The sequence below is a fragment of the Mobula birostris genome, chromosome 31, assembly GCF_030028105.1.
Source record: "Mobula birostris isolate sMobBir1 chromosome 31, sMobBir1.hap1, whole genome shotgun sequence".
Lineage (NCBI taxonomy): Eukaryota > Metazoa > Chordata > Chondrichthyes > Myliobatiformes > Myliobatidae > Mobula > Mobula birostris.
This window is the reverse complement of record NC_092400.1, coordinates 38,286,100-38,308,476: the sequence shown is the minus strand read 5'-3', so window position 1 is coordinate 38,308,476 and position 22,377 is coordinate 38,286,100. Positions and strand designations below refer to the sequence as shown.

The window sequence follows — 22,377 nt, the reverse complement described above, 5'->3', positions numbered from 1 at the left end:
TGTTCTTGCCATGAGGGAGGAGATGGAGGCTGCCATTTTATGAAGAGACTGTGTTCTCCATTTTGTGAGTCAGTCGCTTGGCTTGATCAGTGTTTAAAATTTGACACAGTGATGCCTCAGGTAATCTGCTGAACTTGGGATCATTTCCAAATAAGAAGTTATTTATGGGTGTTCTTTGATTGGATATAACATACAGGTTTGTGAATGTTGGTCTGTGCGATTCAGCTGGTTGCTGAGTGAGAACAAAGAGCCATACAGATTGTCACTTGCTGGGAAGAAGGTAATAAATGGATGCTGGCCTGGACACTCGACCTGCAGCCAATGACACTGGATGCACTATCTGAATTGGTCGGAAATTAATATAAAAGTAGACGCTTCAAGTGTGCTGGCAGCGGTAACTCTGTAGGAGACCAACTATGGTGAATGTGAGGTGCCCCACAGACATGTGGAGATTCGAAACTGGACTACGAGGAACATGTGGCCAGCAGTAGAAACTCCTTTTTAACTTGTATTATATTTTCTGTTAGAAACATAGAAAACCTACAGCATAATACAGGCCCTTCGGCCCACAAAATTGTGCTGAACATGTCCCTACCTTAGAAATGACGGGGGTTACCCATAGCCCTCTATTTTTCCAAGCTCCATGTACCTATCCAAAAGTCTCTTAAAAGACCCTATCGTATCTGCATCCACCACCGTTGCCGGCAGCCCATTCTACGCACACATCACTCTGTGTAAAAAATTTATACCTAACATCTCCTCTGTACCTACTCCCAAACACCTTAAACCTGTGCCCTCTTGTGACAGCCATTTCAGCCCTGGGGAAAAAGCCTCTGACTATCCATATGATCAATGCCTCTCATCATCTTATACACCTCTATCAGGTCACCTCTCATCCTCCATCGCTCCAAGGAGAAAAGGCTGGGTTCACTCAACCTGTTTTCATAAGGCATGCTCCACAATCCAGACAACATCCTTGTAAATCTCCTCTGCACCCTTTCTATGGTTTCCACATCCTTCCTGTAGTGAGGCGACCAGAACTGAGCACAGTACTCCAAGTGGGGTCTGACCAGGGTCCTATATAGCTGCAACATTACCTCTCGGCTCCTAAATTCAATTCCACGATTGATAAAGGCCAATGCACCGTATGCCTTCTTAACCACAGAGTCAACCTGCGCAGCAGCTTTGACTGTCCTATGGACTCGGACCTCAAGATCCCTCTGATCCTCCTCACTGCCAAGAGTCTTACTATTAATACTATATTCTGTCATCATATTTGACCTACCAAAATGAACCACTTCACACTTATCGGGGTTGAACTCCATCTGTTCTTTGATTGTTCAAGGAAGGTCAGGAAATCACACAGGTATCGATTGTGTAAGTTCAGGTGTTCTTCCATCGGTAAGTACAGATTCTCCCTGTGCTTCACTGATCATTATTACAAGGAGCGATTCTTGTAACAAAATATACCTAGTGGCTTGGCCTCCACAGCCATCTGTGGCAATGAATTCTGTGGATTCACCACCCTCTGGCTAAAGAAATTGTCTTCATCTCTATTCTAAAGGGACATTCTGAGACTGTACCCTCTGGTCCACTCTGCCTAAGTCTTTCAATATTCAATTAGTTTCATTGAGACACCCTCTCATTCTTCTAAATTCCAGCAAGTACAAGCCCAGAGCCATCAAGTGTTCTTCACATGGCAACCCTATCACTCCCGGATTCATTCTCCTGAACCTCCTCTGGATCTTCTCCAATGCCAGCACATCCTTTCTTAGACAAGGAGCCCAAAACTGCTCACACTACCCCAAGTCTGGTTTGACCGATGCCTTATCAACCCAAGCAGCTGCAGTAAACAGGATCCCACTTCCAATCGTTACCCACAAACTTGTATTGGGAAGTATTCTTGTGTTAATGAGGAGGCAGGAGAGGATGAGAGAACGTGTATAATGAGGAAAGTCTCTTGCTATATATGTGGACTCTGGTATATTTCTCAAATGAATCTCAAGGGGTAAAGGTAAGGACATTCAATAATTCAGATTTATTCCATATCCCATTTAAACACTTTCTTCTGGATTGAAGTTTGGAAAGTTTTCTTGTCCTTTATGTCTTTATCTTAATTATTTATAACATAGAGCATAGAAACAACCCATTTACCACTTATATTCCACCTGAGATTCCTCCAACTCAGTCAAATATGCTGATTGGATTAAGAATATAGAACATTACAGTATAGATCCTTCAGCTCATGATGTTGTGCTGACCTTCTACCCTGCTTTAAGATCAATCTAACCCTCCATTTTTCTATCATCCATGTGCCTATCTAAAGACTGTCTTAGATGTCCCTAATGTACCTGCCGCTAACACCACCCTGGCATCCAACCACCCACAACTCTCTGTATAAAAAAAACTCAACTATACTAAATTCACTGAACAATTACACACATGCAGGTGATCATAAAAATTATAAGTAGACACAGGAATATACCACTACAAGAAAAATACTAATTCTACACTGTAATCCAACAGCTCTTTGTACAGATTGTCCCTGTGGGATAACAGCCAGACGATGACTAAACCCCACTCCTCACTCCAACATGGAACTGGGACTCGACAGCCATCAGCACAGAGATCCTAGTGGATTTGAAATACGAGAAGGTGAATTTAAGTACGAGAAGTTAGTGAAACTGTGATCTTTAACTACAGCCTTACCTCCATGGAATGCTGTGTGAAGGAAGGAATCATCAAATAGCAAACATCGCCCTTCTGCCCAGCACTGGGGCTCTCCCCCTACCACCAGTTCACAGTTGCTGGGAACCTTCAAACCTGGAACAGCAGGAGACCACACTTACAATGAACATTCAGACAAGCATTGCCAAAGGAAAACAAGACATAATCTTAAATCTGTTAAGTATGATAGGTGCTGCCTGCTAACCAACACTATACCTGAATATACACGCCTCTTTATTGCTTACCTGCACCGCACTTATTGGTACACTTTATTCTCCATGGTTATTGTTTTACATACTGCACATTGATTGTTTGCCTCTCTTTGTTTATGTATAGTGTTTCATTAATCCTATAGTATTTTATTAATCCTACAGTGTTTCATCAATCCCATGTGTTTCATTAATTCATGTACATGCCATAAGAAAATGAATCTCAAGGTAGTGTTCAAAGGTTTATTTTATTATCAGAGTGTAACTCTGAGATTTGTCTTCTCCAGGTTGCCATTAAATACAGAAAACCACAGTAGTTGAAAGAAAGACAAACCCCCTTCGCCCTCTAGTTGTAATCGCCCACCATATGAAAAGACAAAGAAACAGAAACCTGCATCCTTTTACAACCTGCCCCCACTGTCCCTCTCCCATAAAAACTAAAAGATCACCCACATGGAGAAACGACAGCAAAAGCATGTGTATATGTACTTTAATAAACTTACTTTCTTGTAATGTGACTTAGATTTATTCTATCTCAATACACTGTGTAATGATTTGATCTGCATGAATAGTATACAAGGCAAGCTCTTCGTCGTAATTTGGGACACGTGACAAGAATAAATCAGTACCATTCGGTTCTTAATAGAATCTGTGTTTGTGCCATATTGAACAATTTAAAACCAGGAAATGTAGTAATGCTTGGCACACGAGCATCATCAAACACCCCAGGTCCCTGAATGATTTTCTTCTGTTTCCCCACAGAAGCTAAGCTTCTGAGTACAGTAAGTGACCGGGTTATAACAACACTGCTCCTGAGTATTGTTCATAGTATGAAGAGTCAGCCAGTTAGAAATAAACAAACACAGTGTGAGGCAGACGATCGTGGAAACTGCGGTGAAGGAAGAGAGCACGAGTCCAGCAAGAGAGATTATTAGCCGGCCTCACTGACTCAAGTGCGCGAGCGAATGACTCAGCTCCACGTGGCCTCATCTGGCCCTTGATTGTCACGGCTCTGGGAAGCAGGTATGGAGGGAAGGCAAGGGGGAAATGCCCCGTTCTCACCCAGCACAAGATTCCGCCAGAAGCAGTTGTCAAATCCGTCCCGATCTATCCCATGGTGTCCCAGGCGCTTGTTCATGTGCCTCCAGGATTGTTTGTCTTGATTTCAAATTTCCAGCATCAATAGCTTTTAATCCTCAGTCAGACAGCTTACCAAAGACCAAGATGTATGCCAGTGATCCATGGCAAAGTGTTGCGCCTACCACAAAACTTCTAAATATACCTGTTCTGAATTACTCCCACTGTACTCCACAGCCTGTAATTTCCCTTTAAGTAACGAACTGTGTTAATGAACTAGTGATTTCTGAAGATGTAACTCTCAAGCACAGAGGTATGGTAACTTTAAGCAGACAAAGGTACATCACCATGGCAGAAGAAAGGAGGAGGGAGGACTCCAAACTGGGCTGAGATGTAGAGGACTGAGCTCCTTCTACCCAGCATCTTACTAGCAAACGTACAGTCACTGGAGAACAAGACTGAAGGCCTAAGAGCAAGATTGCTGTATCACAGAGAAATGAGAAATTGCTGTGTTTGATGTCTGGCAGAGAAAAACTCCAAACCTGCTGGATTTGGCGATCAGACCCAATACATCAGATAGGCCAGACTACTGATTTGGAGAAGGGTTTGCATTCCATGATAAAGTCTCAGTGGTGCTCAGACACAGTGGTTTTGGTCTTGTCACAGTCTTGTTCCCCCAACTGGATATCTAACATCTAAGTGCTGATTGTTCTACTTACCAACAGAATTCTCCTCTGTGATCCTGATCGCAGTTTACATATAGTGATGTTAACTAGGTACGAGAGATATTGAATGCTGCTATCACCAAACTAGAAACAGCCCACCTGATGCATTTCAAATCATAGTCGGCCACTTCAATCAGGCTTATTTGAAAAAAATCTCTGCCCAGTTACTATCAGCATATAACCTGTAGCACCAGAGGTCCCAACATGCTAGACCACAGTTATACTAAGATACAGAATGAGTACCGTTCCATGCTTGGACTGCAATTTCATAAATCTGATCACTTGGCTGTCCTCCTCCTAGCTGCATAGAGTATAGGGACAGGCTAAAGAGCAAGGCTCCAGAGTTGAGGACAACAAAAGAGGTGGTCACGGGAGGCAAAGGAGCGGCTAGAGGATTGCTTTGCGTCAGTGGACTGGCCTGTGTTCAAGCACCCAGAGGATCTTAATGAATACCCCATGATTGTCACGGACTTCATTAAAATGGTCGTGGATGAGTGAGGCCCCACAAAATCATTCCGTCTTCCTCAACCAGAAGCCGTGGATGAACCATGAAATTCACAATCTGCTGAGGGCCAGATCAGTGACATTCAGGTCCGGTGACTAAGTAAGATACAAGAGGTCAAAGTGTGACCTCCGGAAAGCCACTTCACACCCGAGGTGGTAATTCCAGACCAAACTTGAGTCATTGGGGATACTCGCCCCCAGGGCTTGAACACTATTACCTCTTACAAAGTAACATCAAGCAAAATAGATGACAACAAGTCTTCACTCCCAGATGAGCTCAATGTCCTCTAAGCTTGCTCTGACTGCCAAAACATGGAGGAACCTTCATGAACTCCCATAGCCCCCGATGACCTGCGATTTCAGTATCCAAGGCTAACATGGCAGCATCCTTAAGGAGGGTGAACCCACAGAAAGCAGCCAGCTCACATGGGGTACCTGATCGAGTACTAAAGACCTGTGCTATCAACTGGCTGGAGTGCTCACTAATATCTTTAACCTCTTACTTTGGCAGTCTGAGGTACCTGCCTGCTTCAAGCTTGGCTTCAATTATACAGGTGCCCGTGAAGAACCCCTCACTCAACCCTGGAACATCTGGACAGTGAGAATGCATACATAAGGATGCTTTTTATTAACCACAATTCGGCATTCTATACCATCATCCCCTCAAAACCAACTGATAAGCTTCAAGACCTTGGCCTCAATACCTCCACTGCAACTAGCTCCTCGATTTCCTCACTTGCACTCACTAGTCAGTTTGGATTGGGAACATCATCTCCTCCACAATCTACATCAGCACAGGAGCATCACAAGGCTGTGTGCTTAGCCCCCTGCTCTACTCATTTTATATTTATGACTGTGCGGCTAAGCACAGCTCCAATGCCATATTTAGTTATGCAGACGACACCACTGAGCTGATCTATTGACTTCAGGAGGAGGAAACTGGAGGACAATGAGGCAATCCTCATTGGGCAATCAGAGGTAGAGAGTGTCATCAGCTTTAAATTCCTTGGTGTTATCATTTCAGAGGATTTGAACTGGGCTCAGCACGGCAGCACCACTACTTCCTTAGAAGTTTGCAAAGACTCAGCATGACAAATGTCTATAGATGTGTGTAGGGTATATTGAATGGTTGCATCATGCGCCAGTATGGAAACACCAAAGCACTTGAATGGGAAATCCTACAAAAAGTAGTGGATACTCCAAAAAATAAGCCTGTTACACTGATAAAGCCCTTTGTGAGTGGTTATGGTGAGAAACACTTTGGGTTCTTCTTCCATCTCCATCTGTAAGTAGGCCTCCACTAAGTCTACTATGCTGAGGTGCGTCCCCCCCCAGAAAGGTTTGCAAAGGTATCCTCTACCCTGGGCAGAGGGTAGTGATCTACTTTCAGTACTGAGCTGACGGTGACCTTAAATTACCACAGATCCTGACAGATACATTCCTTTTGGCTACTGAGACCACCAGCATTGTCATGGTTCCACTCAACCTTGGAAAGAATTCCCTCAGCCTCCATGCAATCTAGTTCACTGGTTATTTTATCACAAATTGTGTAAGGAACTGAAATGGCTTTGTAAAACTTTGGTGTGGCATTTTCTTCTAACGCTATTTTACCCTCGATATACAGTGGCATGCAAAAGTTTGGGCACCCCTGGTCAAAATTTCTGTTACTGTGAATAGCTAAGCGAGTAAAAGATGACCTGATTTCCAAAAGGCATACAGTTAAAGATGACACATTTCTTTAATATTTTAAGCAAGATTACTTTTTTTATTTCCATCTTTTACAGTTTCAAAATAACAAAAAAGGAAAAGGGCCCGAAGCAAAAGTTTGGGCACCCTGCATGGTCAGTAATTAATAACACCCCCTTTGGCAAGTATCACAGCTTGTGAACGCTTTCTGTAGCCAGCTAAGAGTCTTTCAATTCTTGTTTGGGGGATTTTCACCCATTCTTCCTTGCAAAAGGCTTCTAGTTCTGTGAGATTCTTGGGCTTGCATGTACTGCTCTTTTGAGGTCTATCCACAGATTTTCGATGATGTTTAGGTTGGGGGACTGTGAGGGCCATGGCAAAACCTTCAGCTTGCACCTCTTGAGGTAGTCCATCATGGATTTTGAGGTGAGTTTAGGATCATTATCCTGTTGTAGAAGCCATCCTCTTTTCATCTTCAGCTTTTTTACAGACGGTGTGATGTTTGCTTCAGAACTTGCTGGTATTTAATTGAATTCATTCTTCCCTCTACCAGTAAATGCTCCCCGTGCCACTGGCTGCAACACAAGCCCAAAGCATGATCGATCCACCCCCGTGCTTAACAGTTGGAGAAGTGTTCTTTTCATGAAATTCTGCACTCTTTTTTCTCCAAACATACTTTTGCTCATTGCGGCCAAAAAGTTCTATTTTAACTTCAACAGTCCACAGGACTTGTTTCCAAAATGCATCAGGCTTGTTTAGATGTTCCTTTGCAAGCTTCTGATGCTGAATTTTGTGGTGAGGATGCAGGAAAGGTTTTCTTCTGATGATTCTTCCATGAAGGTCATATTTGTGCAGGTATCGCTGCACAGTAGAGCAGTGCACCACCACTTCAGAGTCTGCTAAATCTTCCTGAAGGTCTTTTGCAGTCAAACAGGGGTTTTGATTTGCCTTTCTATCAATCCTACGAGCAGTTCTCTGGGAAAAATTTCTTGGGTCTTCCAGACCTCAACTTGACCTCCACCGTTCCTGTTAACTGCCATTTCTTAATTACATTACGAACTGAGGAAACGGCTACCTGAAAATGCTTTGCTATCTTCTTTTAGCTTTCTCCTGTTTTGTGAACATCAATTATTTTAATTTTCAGAGTGCTAGGCAGCTGCTTAGAGGAGTCCATGGCTGCTGATTGTTGGGACAAGGTTTGAGGAGTCAGGGTATTTTTACAGCTTTGAAATTTGCATAACCTGGCCTTTCCTAACGATGACTGTGAACAAGCCATAGCCCTAACAAGCTAATGAAGGTCTGAGACCTTGGTAACAGTTATCTGAGAGCTCAAATCTCTTGGGGTGCCCAAACTTTTGCATGGTGCTTCTTTCCTTTTTTTCACTCTAAAATTGTACAAAACAAAAATAATACACTAATCTTGCTTAAAATGTTGAAAAGAATATTTCATCTTTAACTTTATGACTTTTGGAGATCAGTTCATCTTCTACTCACATAACTATTCATTGTAACAGAAATTTTGACCAGGGGTGCCCAAACTTTTGCATGCCGCGGTATTTGAGTTTTACGGTGCCATCCTTCAACACTGCTCTGGCATCATCAAGTATCTTTCTTAATTCACCTCCAGTTGACTCTATTTTAGATTGTGGCATGCAAATGATGGATGGATCTCCAATCAAGTTGTAGTTATCTCAGCCAATCGTGAACCCACAATGCTGGGCCTCCTATTTTTTACCACATACAAACTCAATGTGCCTTGTTGGTTGCTGTTACGAATGTCATTCCCACAGGAGCTACCTTTTCTCCAGTATAAGTTCTCTGTTGTATATCAGCAGGCTCCAGTTCAGTATCTTTGGAATGCCATTGAACCTCATTTTGTGGAATGACTAGAACAGCTGAGCCAGTGTCCAGCACTATTTCAATTAATTTGCTGTTCACTTCTGGTGTAAGCCATATTGCTTGTCTGTTGTTAGTTTTCACATCGTAAATCTCAACACCGTACACAGTCTGTGTCACTCTCATCATTTTAAGATTTTCCATTGACAGCATGCAGATTAGCAACACACATCAAAGTTGCTGGTGAACGCAGCAGGCCAGGCAGCATCTGTAGGAAGAGGTACAGTTGACGTTTCAGGCTGAGACCCTTCGTCAGGACTAACTGAAGAAAGAGCTAGTAAGAGATTTAAAAGTGGGAGGGGGAGGGGGAAGGGGAGATCCAAAATGATAGGAGAAGACAGGAGGGGGAGGGATGGAGCCAGGAGCTGGACAGTTGATTGGCAAAAGGGATATGAGAGGATCATGGGACAGGAGGCCCAGGGAGAAGGAAAAGGGGGAGGGGGGGAAAACCCAGAGGATGGGCAAGGGGTATAGTTAGAGGGACAGAGGGAGAAAAAGGAGAGAGAAAGAGTGTGTGTATATAAATAAATAACGGAGGGGGGTACGAGGGGGAAGTGGGGCATTAGCGGAAGTCAGAGAAGTCAATGTTCATGCCATCAGGTTGGAAGCTACCCAGACGGAATATAAGGTGTTGTTCCTCCAACCTGAGTGTGGCTTCATCTTGACAGTAGAGGAGGCCGTGGATAGACATGTCAGAATGGGAATGGGATGTGGAATTAAAATGTGTGGCCACTGGGAGATCCTGCTTTCTCTGGCGGACAGAGTGTAGGTGTTCAGCAAAACGACCTCCCAGTCTGCTTTGAGTCTCGCCAATATATAGAACGCCACATCGGGAGCACCGGATACAGTATATCACCCCAGCCGACTCACAGGTGAAGTGTCGCCTCACCTGGAACGACTGTCTGGGGCCCTGAATGGTGGTAAGGGAGGAAGTGTAAGGGCATGTGTAGCACTTGTTCCGCTTACAAGGATAAGAGCCAGGAGGGAGATCCGTGGGGAGGGATGGGGGGAGACAAATGGACAAGGGAATCGCGTAGGGAGCGATCCCTGCGGAAAGCGGGGGGGGGGGGGGAGGGAAAGATGTGCTTAGTGGTGGGATCCCGTTGGAGGTGGCGGAAGTTACGGAGAATTATATGTTGGACCCGGAGGCTGGTGGGCTGGTAGGTGAGGACCAGGGGAACCCTATTCCTAGTGGGGTGACGGGAGGATGGAGTGAGAGCAGATGTGCGTGAAATGGGGGAGATGCGTTTGACAGCAGAGTTGATGGCGGAGGAAGGGAAGCCCCTTTCTTTAAAAATGGAGGACATCTCCCTCGTCCTGGAATGAAAAGCCTCATTCTGAGAGCAGATGCGGCGAAGGCGGAGGAATTGCAAGAAGGGGATGGCATCTTTGCAAGAGACAGTGTGAGAAGAGGAATAGTCCAGATAGCTGTAAGAGTCAGTAGGCTTATAGTAGATATCAGTAGATAAGCTGTCTCCAGAGATAGAGACAGAAAGATCTAGAAAGGGGAGGGAGGTGTCGGAAATGGACCAGGTAAACTTGAGGGCAGGTGAAAGTTGGGGGCAAAGTTAATGAAGTCAACGAGCTCAGCATGCATGCAGGAAGCAGTGCCTGAAGACCCACATCATCAGGTTCAGGAATAGTTACTACCCCTCAACTTCACTCGCTGCATCACTGAACTATTCCCATAACCTACAGACTCACTTTCAAGGACTCAATATTTATTGCTTATTTTTTTCTTTTTATCTAGTTTTAGAGTTTAGGAGAAGATCTGATGACATTTTAGGTAATATTTATGCAGAAATAGACAAAAAAATTCTACAGGGTTCACAAACTTTCTAGCACCACTTTATATGTCACCTTATACTACCCTGAGGTTAATTTTCTTTCAGGCATTCACAGTAGAACATAGAAATACAAGAAAATCAATGAAAAACTACACACAACCAACGTGGAAAAGACAAACTGTGCAAATACGAAAAAAACTATTGATATCATTCTAATAAGACAAATTTTAGAAAATACTATGTACACTCAAACACACTTTGATTAACACTACCTAGGAGGACAGAAGGAAGAGCAATAACAGACATAAGAATTACAAACACGTCAGATAAAACTTCTAGGGATATATTTTCATCAACAAAAGCAGAATTTACCATGGCATGTGATCATATGCAATTCTGATAAGAAGTTCACACCATCAAACTTAACTGAAAGCACAACCCAGAAAAATGAAGGAATGGTCACTATAGAAGGAAAAGTTAACCAATGGAAGAGCATGGCCGTCCATGGAAGACATCCCCACAATCTGAGCAGACTAGATGTTGACAAGGAAGTATCAAACGCCTGGCTTAGAGTTGGAGACTTCTTCCAAGAAACAGAGGGGTTCCCTGTGGCAATATAGAACCAGGTGGCTAACACAAAAAAATTATCAAAAATAAATAATAAAAGACCAACAAATTCAAGACAATAAATGCAGAAAATGCCAAGAGAAACCAGAAACAATCCAACACATTACAGGATCCTGCAGCAGTTTAACTCAATCTGATTACGTACACAGGCACAATCAAATGGCAAACATCGAAGGGCCTGTATTGTGCTGTAGGTTTTCTATTCACCAAAATCTTCCTTTAAAACAGAAACTCATAAAAGACAACACAGACAAAATGCTGGAGGAACTCAGCAGGCCAGGCAGTATCTATGGAAACGAGTACAGTCAACATTTCGGGCAGAAACCCTTTGGCAAGACTGGAGAAAAAAAGCTGAGGAGTAGATTTTTGTGTTCCTCGGATTTTCAGCATCACCAGATTTTTTCTTGTTTGTTCTCATAAAAGACACCATACTTACTATAAATACAAACTTGGCGCAGTTTTAGAGTCAGAATCCTACAAATTATATTACAACATCCATTATTACAGATAGGACAATCCATAATAACAACACAGATATAATAATACAGGATAAACAAGCATACAAGGATACACAACTTAATTAATATATTGCCATTCCAAACACATATAACATACAGAAATTGATAAGAGAAACACCAGAAATGTGCTGAATTAAAGGAGGACTTTGAAAGACTTTGGAACATGAACATGGTATACATTGTCTCAATAGTAATATCTACAACTGGTAACATCCTAAACTTGCTACAAAATAACATTAAAAAATTGGGCCTATAAAGCAATATTTATGTAAATCTTGAAAAAGTCACCATTAAACAGCACTAGAGCAGTCAGAAAGTTCCTAGCAACTGAAAAATGAGTTTGCTTAGCTATGTCCATACCTCAGGTTTTACCAGCCTGAGCTGAGAAAAACTAATAAATAATTTTGAGAACATGAGTTGCAAAGTCTTTGAAAGTGAGTCCATAGGTTGCTTACCAAGTTAAGAGCCCACGGTATTACAGGAAAGTAACTGACATGATTAGAGCACTGGCTGATTAGCAGGAGGTAGCGAGTCGGAAAAAAAGGATCCCTTTCTGATTGGCCGCCATTGACTAGTGGTGATCCGCAGGGGTCGGTGTTGGGACTGCTTTTTATGCAGTATATATATGATTTAGATGATGGAATAGATGGCTTTGTTGCCAAGCTTTCAGATGATATGAAGACTGGTGGAGGGGCAGCTGGTATTGAGGAAACAGGTAGGCTGCAGAAGGACTTAGGTAGATTGGGAGAATGGGCAAGAAAATGGCAAATGAAGTAGAATGTTGGAAAATACATGGTCATGCACTTTGGTAGAAGAAATAAATGTGCAGACTATTTTCTTAATGGGGAGAAAATCCAGAAATCGAAGGTGCAAAGGGACTTGGGAGTCCTTGAGCAGAACACCCTAGAGGTTAACCAGCAGGTAGAGTCCATGGTGAGCAAGGCAAATGCAATGTTAGCATTCATTTCAAGAGGTCTAGAATATAAGAGCAGGGGCTGAGGCTTTATAAGGCACTGGTGAGGCCTCACCTTGAGTATTGTGATCAGTTCTGGGCTCCTCAACTCAGAAAAAATGTGCTGGCTTGCAAAAGGTTCAGAGGAGGTTCACGAGGATGATTCCAGGATGGAAAGGGTTATCATATGAGGAACGTTTGATAGCTCTGGGTCTGTACTCGCTGGAATTTAGAAGGATGAGGGAGGACTCATTGAAACCTTTTGAATGTTGAAAAGCCCAGACAGAGTAGATGTGGAAAGGATGCTTCCTATGATGGGGGAGTCTAAGACAAGAGAACACATCATCAGGATAAAGGAGCTTCCATTTAAAACAGAGATGCAGAGGAACTTCATTTATCCAGAGGATGGTGAATTTGTGGAATTTATTACCAGAGGCAGCTGTGGAGGCCAGCTTGTTGGGTGACTTTAAGGCAGAGCTTAATAGGTTCTTGACTGGACACAGATCCTATCTAGGGAGAAGGGTGGGGAGTGGGGCTGAGGAGGGGAAAGAAAGGATTAGCCATGATTGAGTGGCGGAGCAGACTAAATGCGCCAAATGGCCTAATTCTGCTCCTGTCTTATGGTCTATACCTCTTCCCACCCTGTCTCCTGTAAAAATGTTATTCTGTTTTTGCAGTTGTTTCTTCTCCGCCACATCTGTTCCCAGGATGTGGTTTTCCTTACCAGGACATCAGCGATGTCCTCCTTCTTCAAAGAACGGGGTTTCCCTTCCTCCACTATTGATGCTGCGCTCACCCGCATCTCCTCAATTTCCTGGACATCAGTGCTCACCGCATCTTCCCGCTGCCATAAACAGCGATAGAGTTCCCTTTGTCCTTACTACCACCCTATGAGCCTCCGTATCCAATACATTACTCTCTGTAACTTCCGCCATCTCTGAAAGACTCCTACTACCAAACACATCTTTACATCCCCATCCCCACTCAATGCTTTCTGCAGAGATCGCTCCCTCCACAATTCCCTTATCCGTTCCTCCTTCCTGGCACATATCCCCTGCAAGCAACCAAAGTACTACACCTGCCCATTCAACTCCATTCAGCCTAAACAGTCCTTCCAGGTGAGGCAACACTTTTAGCTGTGAATCTGCTAGAATCGCTTATTGTATCCAGTACCCCCGATGTGGCCTCCTTTACATTGTTGAACACCTTCATTCTATCCACTACAAGTGGGGCTTCCTGGTAGCCAAACATTTTATTCCAATTCCGATTCCAACATGTCAGTCCAGGGCCTCCTCTTGTGCCACCCTCAGGGTGGAAGAGTAACACCTTATATTCTGTATGGGTAGCCTCCAACCTGATGTCATGAATATTGATTTCTCCTTCCGGCAAAAAAAAACTCCCTCTCCCCTCTTCGGGGCAAAGTTAAGGTGGCACTCAATGGTAACTCCTTTGCTTGCATCTTCGGAGACAGCTTTATTTCTATCTTTAATATCTCTTTTTGTTCCTTTTCAGGGTGTGGAAGACCCTGACCTGGAGTTACACTCTGACTTTGGCTCTTTGCGGAAATAGGACCTGCTCTCAGGGCCTAACGACCAGCTGCTTTTTGATATCCCAAGGACACAGCCTGGAAGACTAGCATGCCTTCAGGACTCCGGGATTCCATGGCTCTGAGGACGTGGTGGTTCTAGGCCGGTGCCTCTGACTGACGTGTGGCGGGAGGACACGGTGTGACGGGACCCTGAGTTACCTCTATGAACTGTGCTTTTGAAAAGAGACAAAGAGAGCTATTTACCACCAACAGCTTGTTTGTAAAAGAGAGAGAGAGGCGAAGATTAACGGTTGGACTGTCACTTTAAGGTACTGGAAGTAACTTTGGATTTCTACTGAGTTGGAGTTGGAGACAGTCCCGAGCAGCTCATAAGTTGCTATGGTGACCGAAGGCGGTGTTATTTAATGGGCACGTGATGTTATGATTTTCGGCAGGTTGTTGACATTTCTCAAGGACAGTTCGCCTGCTTGTGCATTTCTTCACAGAGAGAGGAAGGAGGGATTATTTGAATTACAGTAGATGATCAGCACGGGAAATTAAAATAGGAGGTCGGATGATACAGACCTCAGACACCTGTTTGGACACTGAATGAGCATTGTTGTGCCCGCAGAAAATGTGGGTTTTGGAGGATCGATCAGGCGGATCGATCCATCGCTCTTGCAGCGGAAAGAGGAAAAGGGTTGACTGGTGGGGAGTTGTCCATGTGTCTACCCTCACCTGGGGGATAGCTCCACCACAGAAAACCGGCCCCCTTTGTTAAAGTCACAGTCGGTGACTTTTAAAGGAGTTCGAAGGACAACGAGAAGATCGACGGCGTCAGCTCACCAGAAGACTCAAATCTCTCCCTCTCTCTCTCTCTCCATCACTACTCAACTCAATACCATGAACTGAACTGAACTTTACTCATCATCGTAAGACTGTATCTCTTTACCCCTAGACTTTAAGAAGCTTGGTTTTTCATACATATATTTCCACACTTACTGATATACTTACACATATATATATAATCATTGCTAACCTGTTTGATTTATCTAGATTTATATTACTGTATTGCGTAGTTACTAATAAATATTTTCAGTTTATAGCAATACTGGACTTCAAAATGTTTTCCATCTCTGCTGGTTCTTTATTCCCATCACGGGGTTCCTCACAATGGAACATTGGGAGCTGCGGGTTAGCTGCTGGGGATTGTGTGACCGGAGAGCTGTTCCTTTTTGGTGCCGACTCTCTGGGCGCAGAGTTCAGAATAAGTGACGCAACAGACTTTTAATTCAGTGAATTGTTTGTTATGTTTCCCCTTTTGCTGTGAAACGGGGACACCTCTTTTTCCCTTATTTGGGTATGTTATTGGATGAATGAGTAGTCTTTGGAATACTGCAAATCTGTGTCTTTATTGATGCTTTGCTGCACGCTTGAGTGCTCGGTGGAAGGTGCTGGTGGGGGTTATTGCTTTGCTGCTGCTTGTGTGTGGGAGGGGGATGCTGGGGGGAGGTTTGGGGTTCTAATGTTTTAACTGTCATTCATTCTTTGGGGCATTCCTTTTTTTATGGATGTCTGCAAAGAAAAAGAATTTTAGGATGTATATTGTATAAATTTCTCTGACACTAAATGCACCGATTGAAACATATTCCCTACTCTGGCCTCTAACCTCTTGTCACCTGCCTGTCATCTTCCCCTGGGTCCCCTCCTCCTTCCCTTTCTCCTGTGGTCCACTCTCCTCTCCTATCAGATTCTTTCTTCTCCAGCCCTTGACCTTTCCTACCCACCTGGCTTCACCATGACCTCCTGGCTGCCTTCCTTCCTCCCCCCGCCTCCAACCTTTTTACTCTGGCAACTTCCTTTTTCCTTCCCAGATCTGAAAAAAGGATCTCAGCTGAAAACGTCGACTGTTTGTACATTTCCACAGATGCTGCCTGACCTGCTGAGTTCCTCCGGTATTTTGTGTGTGTGTGTGGCTTATTTACACAGACTGACTGTATGTACATAAAGTGATTGTAGGTGCAGGAGCATCTGTACACAAGGTGACTCTGTGGAAATGATAACATGACAAAGTGACTGTTAGCAAGAGGAACTCTTCTAGTGAGCAGCAGGGCCTGTGAAAAGGCAATAGCACAGTGATTATATCAGAGTAGTACGAGGTGTGGAGTGTAAATGTGAAGTGGCAGTGCATGGGGGGGATGAAGGGTAGTGAGGGGCTGTGGAGTGGAGTATCTGGTGCCACCCTCACCTTCACCATTCCCATTTCCCTCTTTCACTTTATCTCCTTACCTGCCCTCTGGTACTCCAACCCTTTCCTTTTCTTCCATGGACTTCTATCCTCTCCTACCAGATTCTCCCCCCTCCAGCCCTTTATCTCTTTCACCAATCGACTTCCCATTTGTTCACTTCACTCCTCCCTCTCTCTCGGTTTCACCTATCACCTTCTATCTTGTATTTCTTCCTCCCTTTCTCCCACCTTCTTACTCTGACTTCTCATGTTTTTCTCCAGTCCTGATGAAGGGTCTTAGCCCAAAATGTTGACTACTGTTTACTCTTTTCCACAGATGCTGCCTGGCCTGCTGAATACCGCCATCATTTTGCGTGTGTTACTTAGATTTCCAACATCTGCAGATTTTTCTCTTGTTTGTGATGTAGATGGTGTTGGGTTAGAGAGTGGAGATACTACTTGGGAAAAGTAACTGGTTTTGAGTCTGGTGGTCCTGATGTGGATGCTGAGTAGCCTCCTCCCTAATGGGAGTCAGACAAACAGTCCACAAGCAGGATGTGTGGAATCCTTGCTGGCTTTTACCAGCACCTTCCTGTGTATACTGTATGTCCTTGATGAATTCTAATTCACAATTACAAACAACTTGCCCATTCAGTAATCCAGAACGATACCTCATAGCTTCAAGTATCAGCCAATGGCTGATTCCAGCACAGCAGTGAAAACTCAGAGGTCACCAAGTCTCAATCAATAGTTCAAAAAAAGCAGACAAATTCAAAGATAAAATATTGATGCAAACAGGTTTATACACAAAGTGGACACAATTGATCCTGACAAATGCAGATAACAGTTTGAGTCAATATTAGACTTCTGCTAAAGAATACGGATTTAAATCCATGAGGTGGAAAAAAGAAAATTTCCACCGGATGAAAGTTTGACACAACATTTAGTTCGCTCTTTGTGAAATTCAGCAGCTATCAGCCCAACACTAATTAGTAGTTTCAGTCAGAAACAATACAGAAGACAGCTGAGATGAATGAGAAATGGAAAGATAATAGATTCCTATTCTGAACACGGTGGGAGTACGTGGGAAAACACTAGAATCTTGTTCTGAACACCGTGGGAGTACGTGGGAAGACACTAGATTCCTGTTCTGAACGTGGTGGGAGTATGGGAAGAACTAGATTCTTGTTCTGAACATGGTGGGAGTACGTGGGAAAACACTAGAATCTTGTTCTGAACACGGTGGGAGTACGTGGGAAGAACTAGATTCTTGTTCTGAACATGGTGGGAGTATGGGAAGAACTAGATTCTTGTTCTGAACATGGTGGGAGTACGTGGGAAGACACTAGATTCCTGTTCTGAACGTGGTGGGAGTATGGGAAGAACTAGATTCTTGTTCTGAACATGGTGGGAGTACGTGGGAAGAACTAGATTCTTGTTCTGAACACGGTGGGAGTACGTGGGAAGACACTAGATTCTTGTTCTGAACATGGTGGGAGTATGGGAAGAACTAGATTCTTGTTCTGAACATGGTGGGAGTATGTGGGAAGACACTAGATTCCTGTTCTGAACGTGGTGGGAGTATGGGAAGAACTAGATTCTTGTTCTGAACATGGTGGGAGTGTGCGGGAAGACATTAGATTTTTGTTCTGAACATGGTGGGAGTGTGTGGGAAGACACTAGAATCTTGTTCTAAACGTGGTGGGAGTACGTGGGAAGACACTAGATTTTTGTCTTGAACACGGTGGGAATAACTGATAGGCAGGAGGCAGTGAGTGGGAATAAAGGGGGCTTTTTCTGTTTGGCTCTCATTGACTAGTGGTGTTCCTCAGGGGTCAGTATTGGGACCGCTACTTTTCACATTGCTTGTCAATGATTTAGATAATGGAGTTGATTGCCTTGTAGCAAAGTTTGCAGATGATACGAAGATAAGTGGAGGGGTAGGTAGTGCTGAGGAAGCAATGCAACTGCAGAACACTTAGACAGATTGGAAGAATGGGCAAAAAAAGTGGCAGATGGAATATGGTGTTGGGAAATGTACAATAATGCAATTTGGTAAACGGAACAATAGTGCAGAATATTATCTAAATGGGGAGAAAATTCAAACATCAGAGGTACAGAGGGACTTAGGAGTCCTCTTGCAAGACTCACAGAAAGTTAATTTATAGGTTGAATCTGTGGTAAAGAAGGCAAATGTAATGTTGGCATTTATTTCAAAGAGTATAGAATATAAAAACAAAGAGATAATGCTGAGGCCTTATAAGACACTAGTCAAACCGCACTTCGAATATTGTCGCAACACACATCAAAGTTGCTGGTAAATGCAGCAGGCCAGGCAGCATCTCTAGGAGGAAGTACAGTCGACGTTTCAGGCCGAGACCCTTCGTCAGGACTAACTGAAGGAAGAGTTAGTAACAGATTTGAAAGTGTACTCTAGTACCTCCTCCTAGAGATGCTGCCTGGACTGCTGCGTTTACCGCAATTTTGATGTGTGTTGCTTGAACTTCCAGCATCTACAGAATTCTGTTGTTTGCCTTCGAATATTGTCGAGAGTTTTGGGCCCCATATCTGAGAAACAACGTGTTGTCCTTGGAGAGAGTCCAGAGGAGGTTCACAAGGATGATTTTGGGAGTGAAGGGGTTAACCTATGAGGCGTGTTTGGCAGCTTTGGGCCCGTACTCACTGGAATTTAGCAGAATGCATGGGGATCTCATTGAAACCTACTGAATGTTGAAAGGACTAGATAAGGTGGATGTGGAGAGGTTGTTTCCTATGGTGGGGTATCCAGAATTAGAAGGCACAGTCTCAATTTCGAACAGAGGTAAGGAGGAATTCTTTTAGCCAGGATGTAGTGAATCTGTGGAATTCTCTGCCACAGACTGCGGGGAAGGCCAAGTCTGTCGGTATATTTAAAATGGAAGTTGATAGTTTCGTGATTGGTCAGGGCATCAAAGGATATGGCGAGAAGGCTGGTGTATGAGGTTGAGTGGGATCCTGGATCAGTCGTGATGGAATGGCGGAGCAAATTCGATGGCTGAATGGCCAAAATCTGCTCCTATGTCTTATGGGGGGGGGGGATGAAGTAAGAAGCTGCAAGGGGATAGGTAGAAGAGGTAAAGGGCTAAAGAAGAAGGACAGTGGACCATGGAATAAAGAGGAGGAGGAGGAGAACTTTAATTCCTTTAAGAAAGATAGCATAGTAGCATAGTGGTTAGTACACTTTATAGTACCCTGGTTTAATTCCCTCCACTGCCAGTAAAGAGCTTGTACATTCTCCCTGTGACCACATGGGTTTTCACCCATGTTCCAAAGGTTACCAGTTGATAGGTCAATTGGTTATTGTAAATTGTCTTGTGATTCGGCTAGGATTAAATTGGGGGATTGTTAGATGGCTTGGCTCAACGGGTCAGTATAATCAATATAAAATAAATAAACCTGAGGGAGGTGATAGGTAGGTGAGGGAAAGAGAAAGGCAACTAGAGAGGAGAGTTGGAGAAATTGATGTTCATGCCATCACGTTGGAGGCTACTCAGATGTTTTATGAGATGCTAGTCCTCCAGACTGAGTTTGGGTGCCACGGCCAGATATGCCATGTCAAATGGGAATGGGAAGCTAAGTTGAAACAGGCAGCCCCAGATGATCCTGTTTTTTTTTTTCTGTGTGGCAGACAGAGCAAAGGTACTTGATAAAGCAGACCCCAATCACCGACGTACAGAAGGCTACACTGAGAGCTCTGGATGCAGTTGATAACCCCGACAGACCCCCAGGTGAATTGTTGCCTCAACTGGAAGGACCGTTTTGGACCTGAATGACAGCAAGGGAGGGGGAAGGTGTAGGAACACCTGTCATGCTTGCAGGGATAAGTGCCAGAAGGGAGATCAGTGGGGAGGGATGAGTGGACAAGGGTGTCACGTAGAGACGATCCCTACAGAAAATGGGCCACAGAAAGAGGGTCTTTCCCTCTCCAATATATTCTGTCTGTTGTTTAAGATTTCCAGCATCTGCAGAATTTCTTGTGTTTAAGTCTAAATTCCATTAAGTAGTAAAAATAAAACAGCCATGTAGCTCAGCAGATAGTGTTGCTGCATCATTGTTCAAACAACCCGGGTTTGATTGACTTCTATTGGTGTCTTTATAGAGCTTGAAAGTTCTCCATCTAACTACGTGGGCTTCCTCAGATACCTTAGTTTCTCCCACATCTTGGAAAAATGTTGTAAATAATCCCTAAAGAAGCTGAATGATGGGAGAGATGGCAGGCATGTGAGATGAACAGGATCCAGGAGACAATGACAAGGTGATGGTTGGCAGGCAAGACAATGACGGGGTGACGGTGGGCAGGTGAGACAACGACGGGGTGACGATGGGCAGGTGAGATGACAGGGTGATGGGCAGGTGAGACAACAGGGTGATGGTGGGCAGGTGAGACGGTGACAGGGTGATGGGCACGTGAGACGGTGACAGGGTGATGATGGACAGGTGAGATGGTGACAGTGTGGTGGACAGGTGAGACGGTGACAGGTTGGATGACAGGGTAGTGGTGGGCAGGTGAGACGGTGACAGGGTGATGGTAGGCAGGTGAGACACTGACAGGGTGATGGTGGGCAGGTGAGACAGTGACAGGGTGATGGTGGGCAGGTCAGACGATGATAAGGTGATGGTGGACAGGTGAGACAGTGAAAGGGTGATGGGCAGGTGAGATGGTGACAGGTTGATTAGGTGAGACAGTGACAGGGTGATGGGCAGGTGAGACAGTGACAAGGTGATGGTGGACAGGTGAGATGGTGACAGGGGGGCAGGTGACACGGTGACAGGTTGGTCAGGTGAGACGACAGGGTGATGGTGGGCAGGTGAGACAGTGACAGGGTGATGGTGGGCAGGTGAGACAATGACAGGGTGGTGGGCATATATGATGTGTGACAGGGTGGCGATGGGCATGTGAGATGGACAAGATGCCGGGGAATGACAGAGTGGGGAGAAATGTAATTTCTGGACGGTTTTGAGAGTGAGCATAGATCAACAGACAATGAAATATTATGAAGTGGAAGTCTGCAGAATTGGAAGCAGTTTCTTGGCTTGGGCAGGGAGCTCAAAATGTTAAAATGCCAAAAATATTGAGCAAGTCAGGTGTCAGAACTATATTAATAAAATCTCCTAATTTGAAGCATTAACATTAGCCAAAATATACTGCATAAACAGCTCAGAATCTCCAGCATTTTTCCATTTTCATTACGGAGACTTTATAAGGTGTTGGTCAGATCTCAGAATATTATGAGCTGTTTTGTCTCCTTACCTGAGAAAGGGTATGCTGGTACTGGCGAGGGTCCAACGAAGGTTCACAGGAATGACCCCAGAGCAAAAGGGTTAACATATGAGAAGTGTTTGATGGCTCTGGGCCTGTACTTACAGGAGTTTGGAAGAATGAGGAGGGATCTCACTGAAACCTATCCAATATTGAAAGACCTAAACAGAGTGGATGTTTCCTGTAGTGGGGGAGTCAGTGGGCACAACCTCAGAATGGAGGAACATCCATTTAGATGAGGAGGAATTTCTTTAGCCAGAGGGTGATGAATCTGTAGAATTCATTGCCAGAAAAGGCTGTGGAGGCCAAGTCATTGGGTATATTTTTTAAGCCGAGGTTGATAGTTTCTTGATTAGTAAGGGTGTCAAAAATTAAGGGAAGAAGACTGGAAAATGGGGGTGAGAGGGAAAATAAATTGGCCACAACTGAACGGAAGTACAGACTCGATGGGCTAAATGGCCTAATTCTACTCCTACATCTTGATTTCTATCATCTACAATAGTTTATTGTATTAAGTTATTTAGGAGATTGGTTGGAATAGAGGTAGAGTTGAAGTAGGATTATTTGGGATGTTCTCTGAAATCAAGGACTTGTACTGGAATTTTCACCAGTAGC

At 44.1% G+C, this 22,377-nt stretch overlaps 1 protein-coding gene across 1 annotated transcript in view; it reads right to left on the bottom strand.

The window, feature by feature from the left end:
• The window catches only part of LOC140190999 (aspartate beta-hydroxylase domain-containing protein 2-like), a 74,326-nt gene that overhangs the window by 2,447 nt on the left and 49,502 nt on the right, over positions 1-22,377 (bottom strand). Inside the window, exon 3 of the mRNA XM_072248042.1 lies at positions 2,710-2,823. Within this exon, the coding sequence (XP_072104143.1) occupies positions 2,710-2,823 (114 nt within the window). The remainder of the gene's footprint in view (positions 1-2,709; positions 2,824-22,377) is intronic.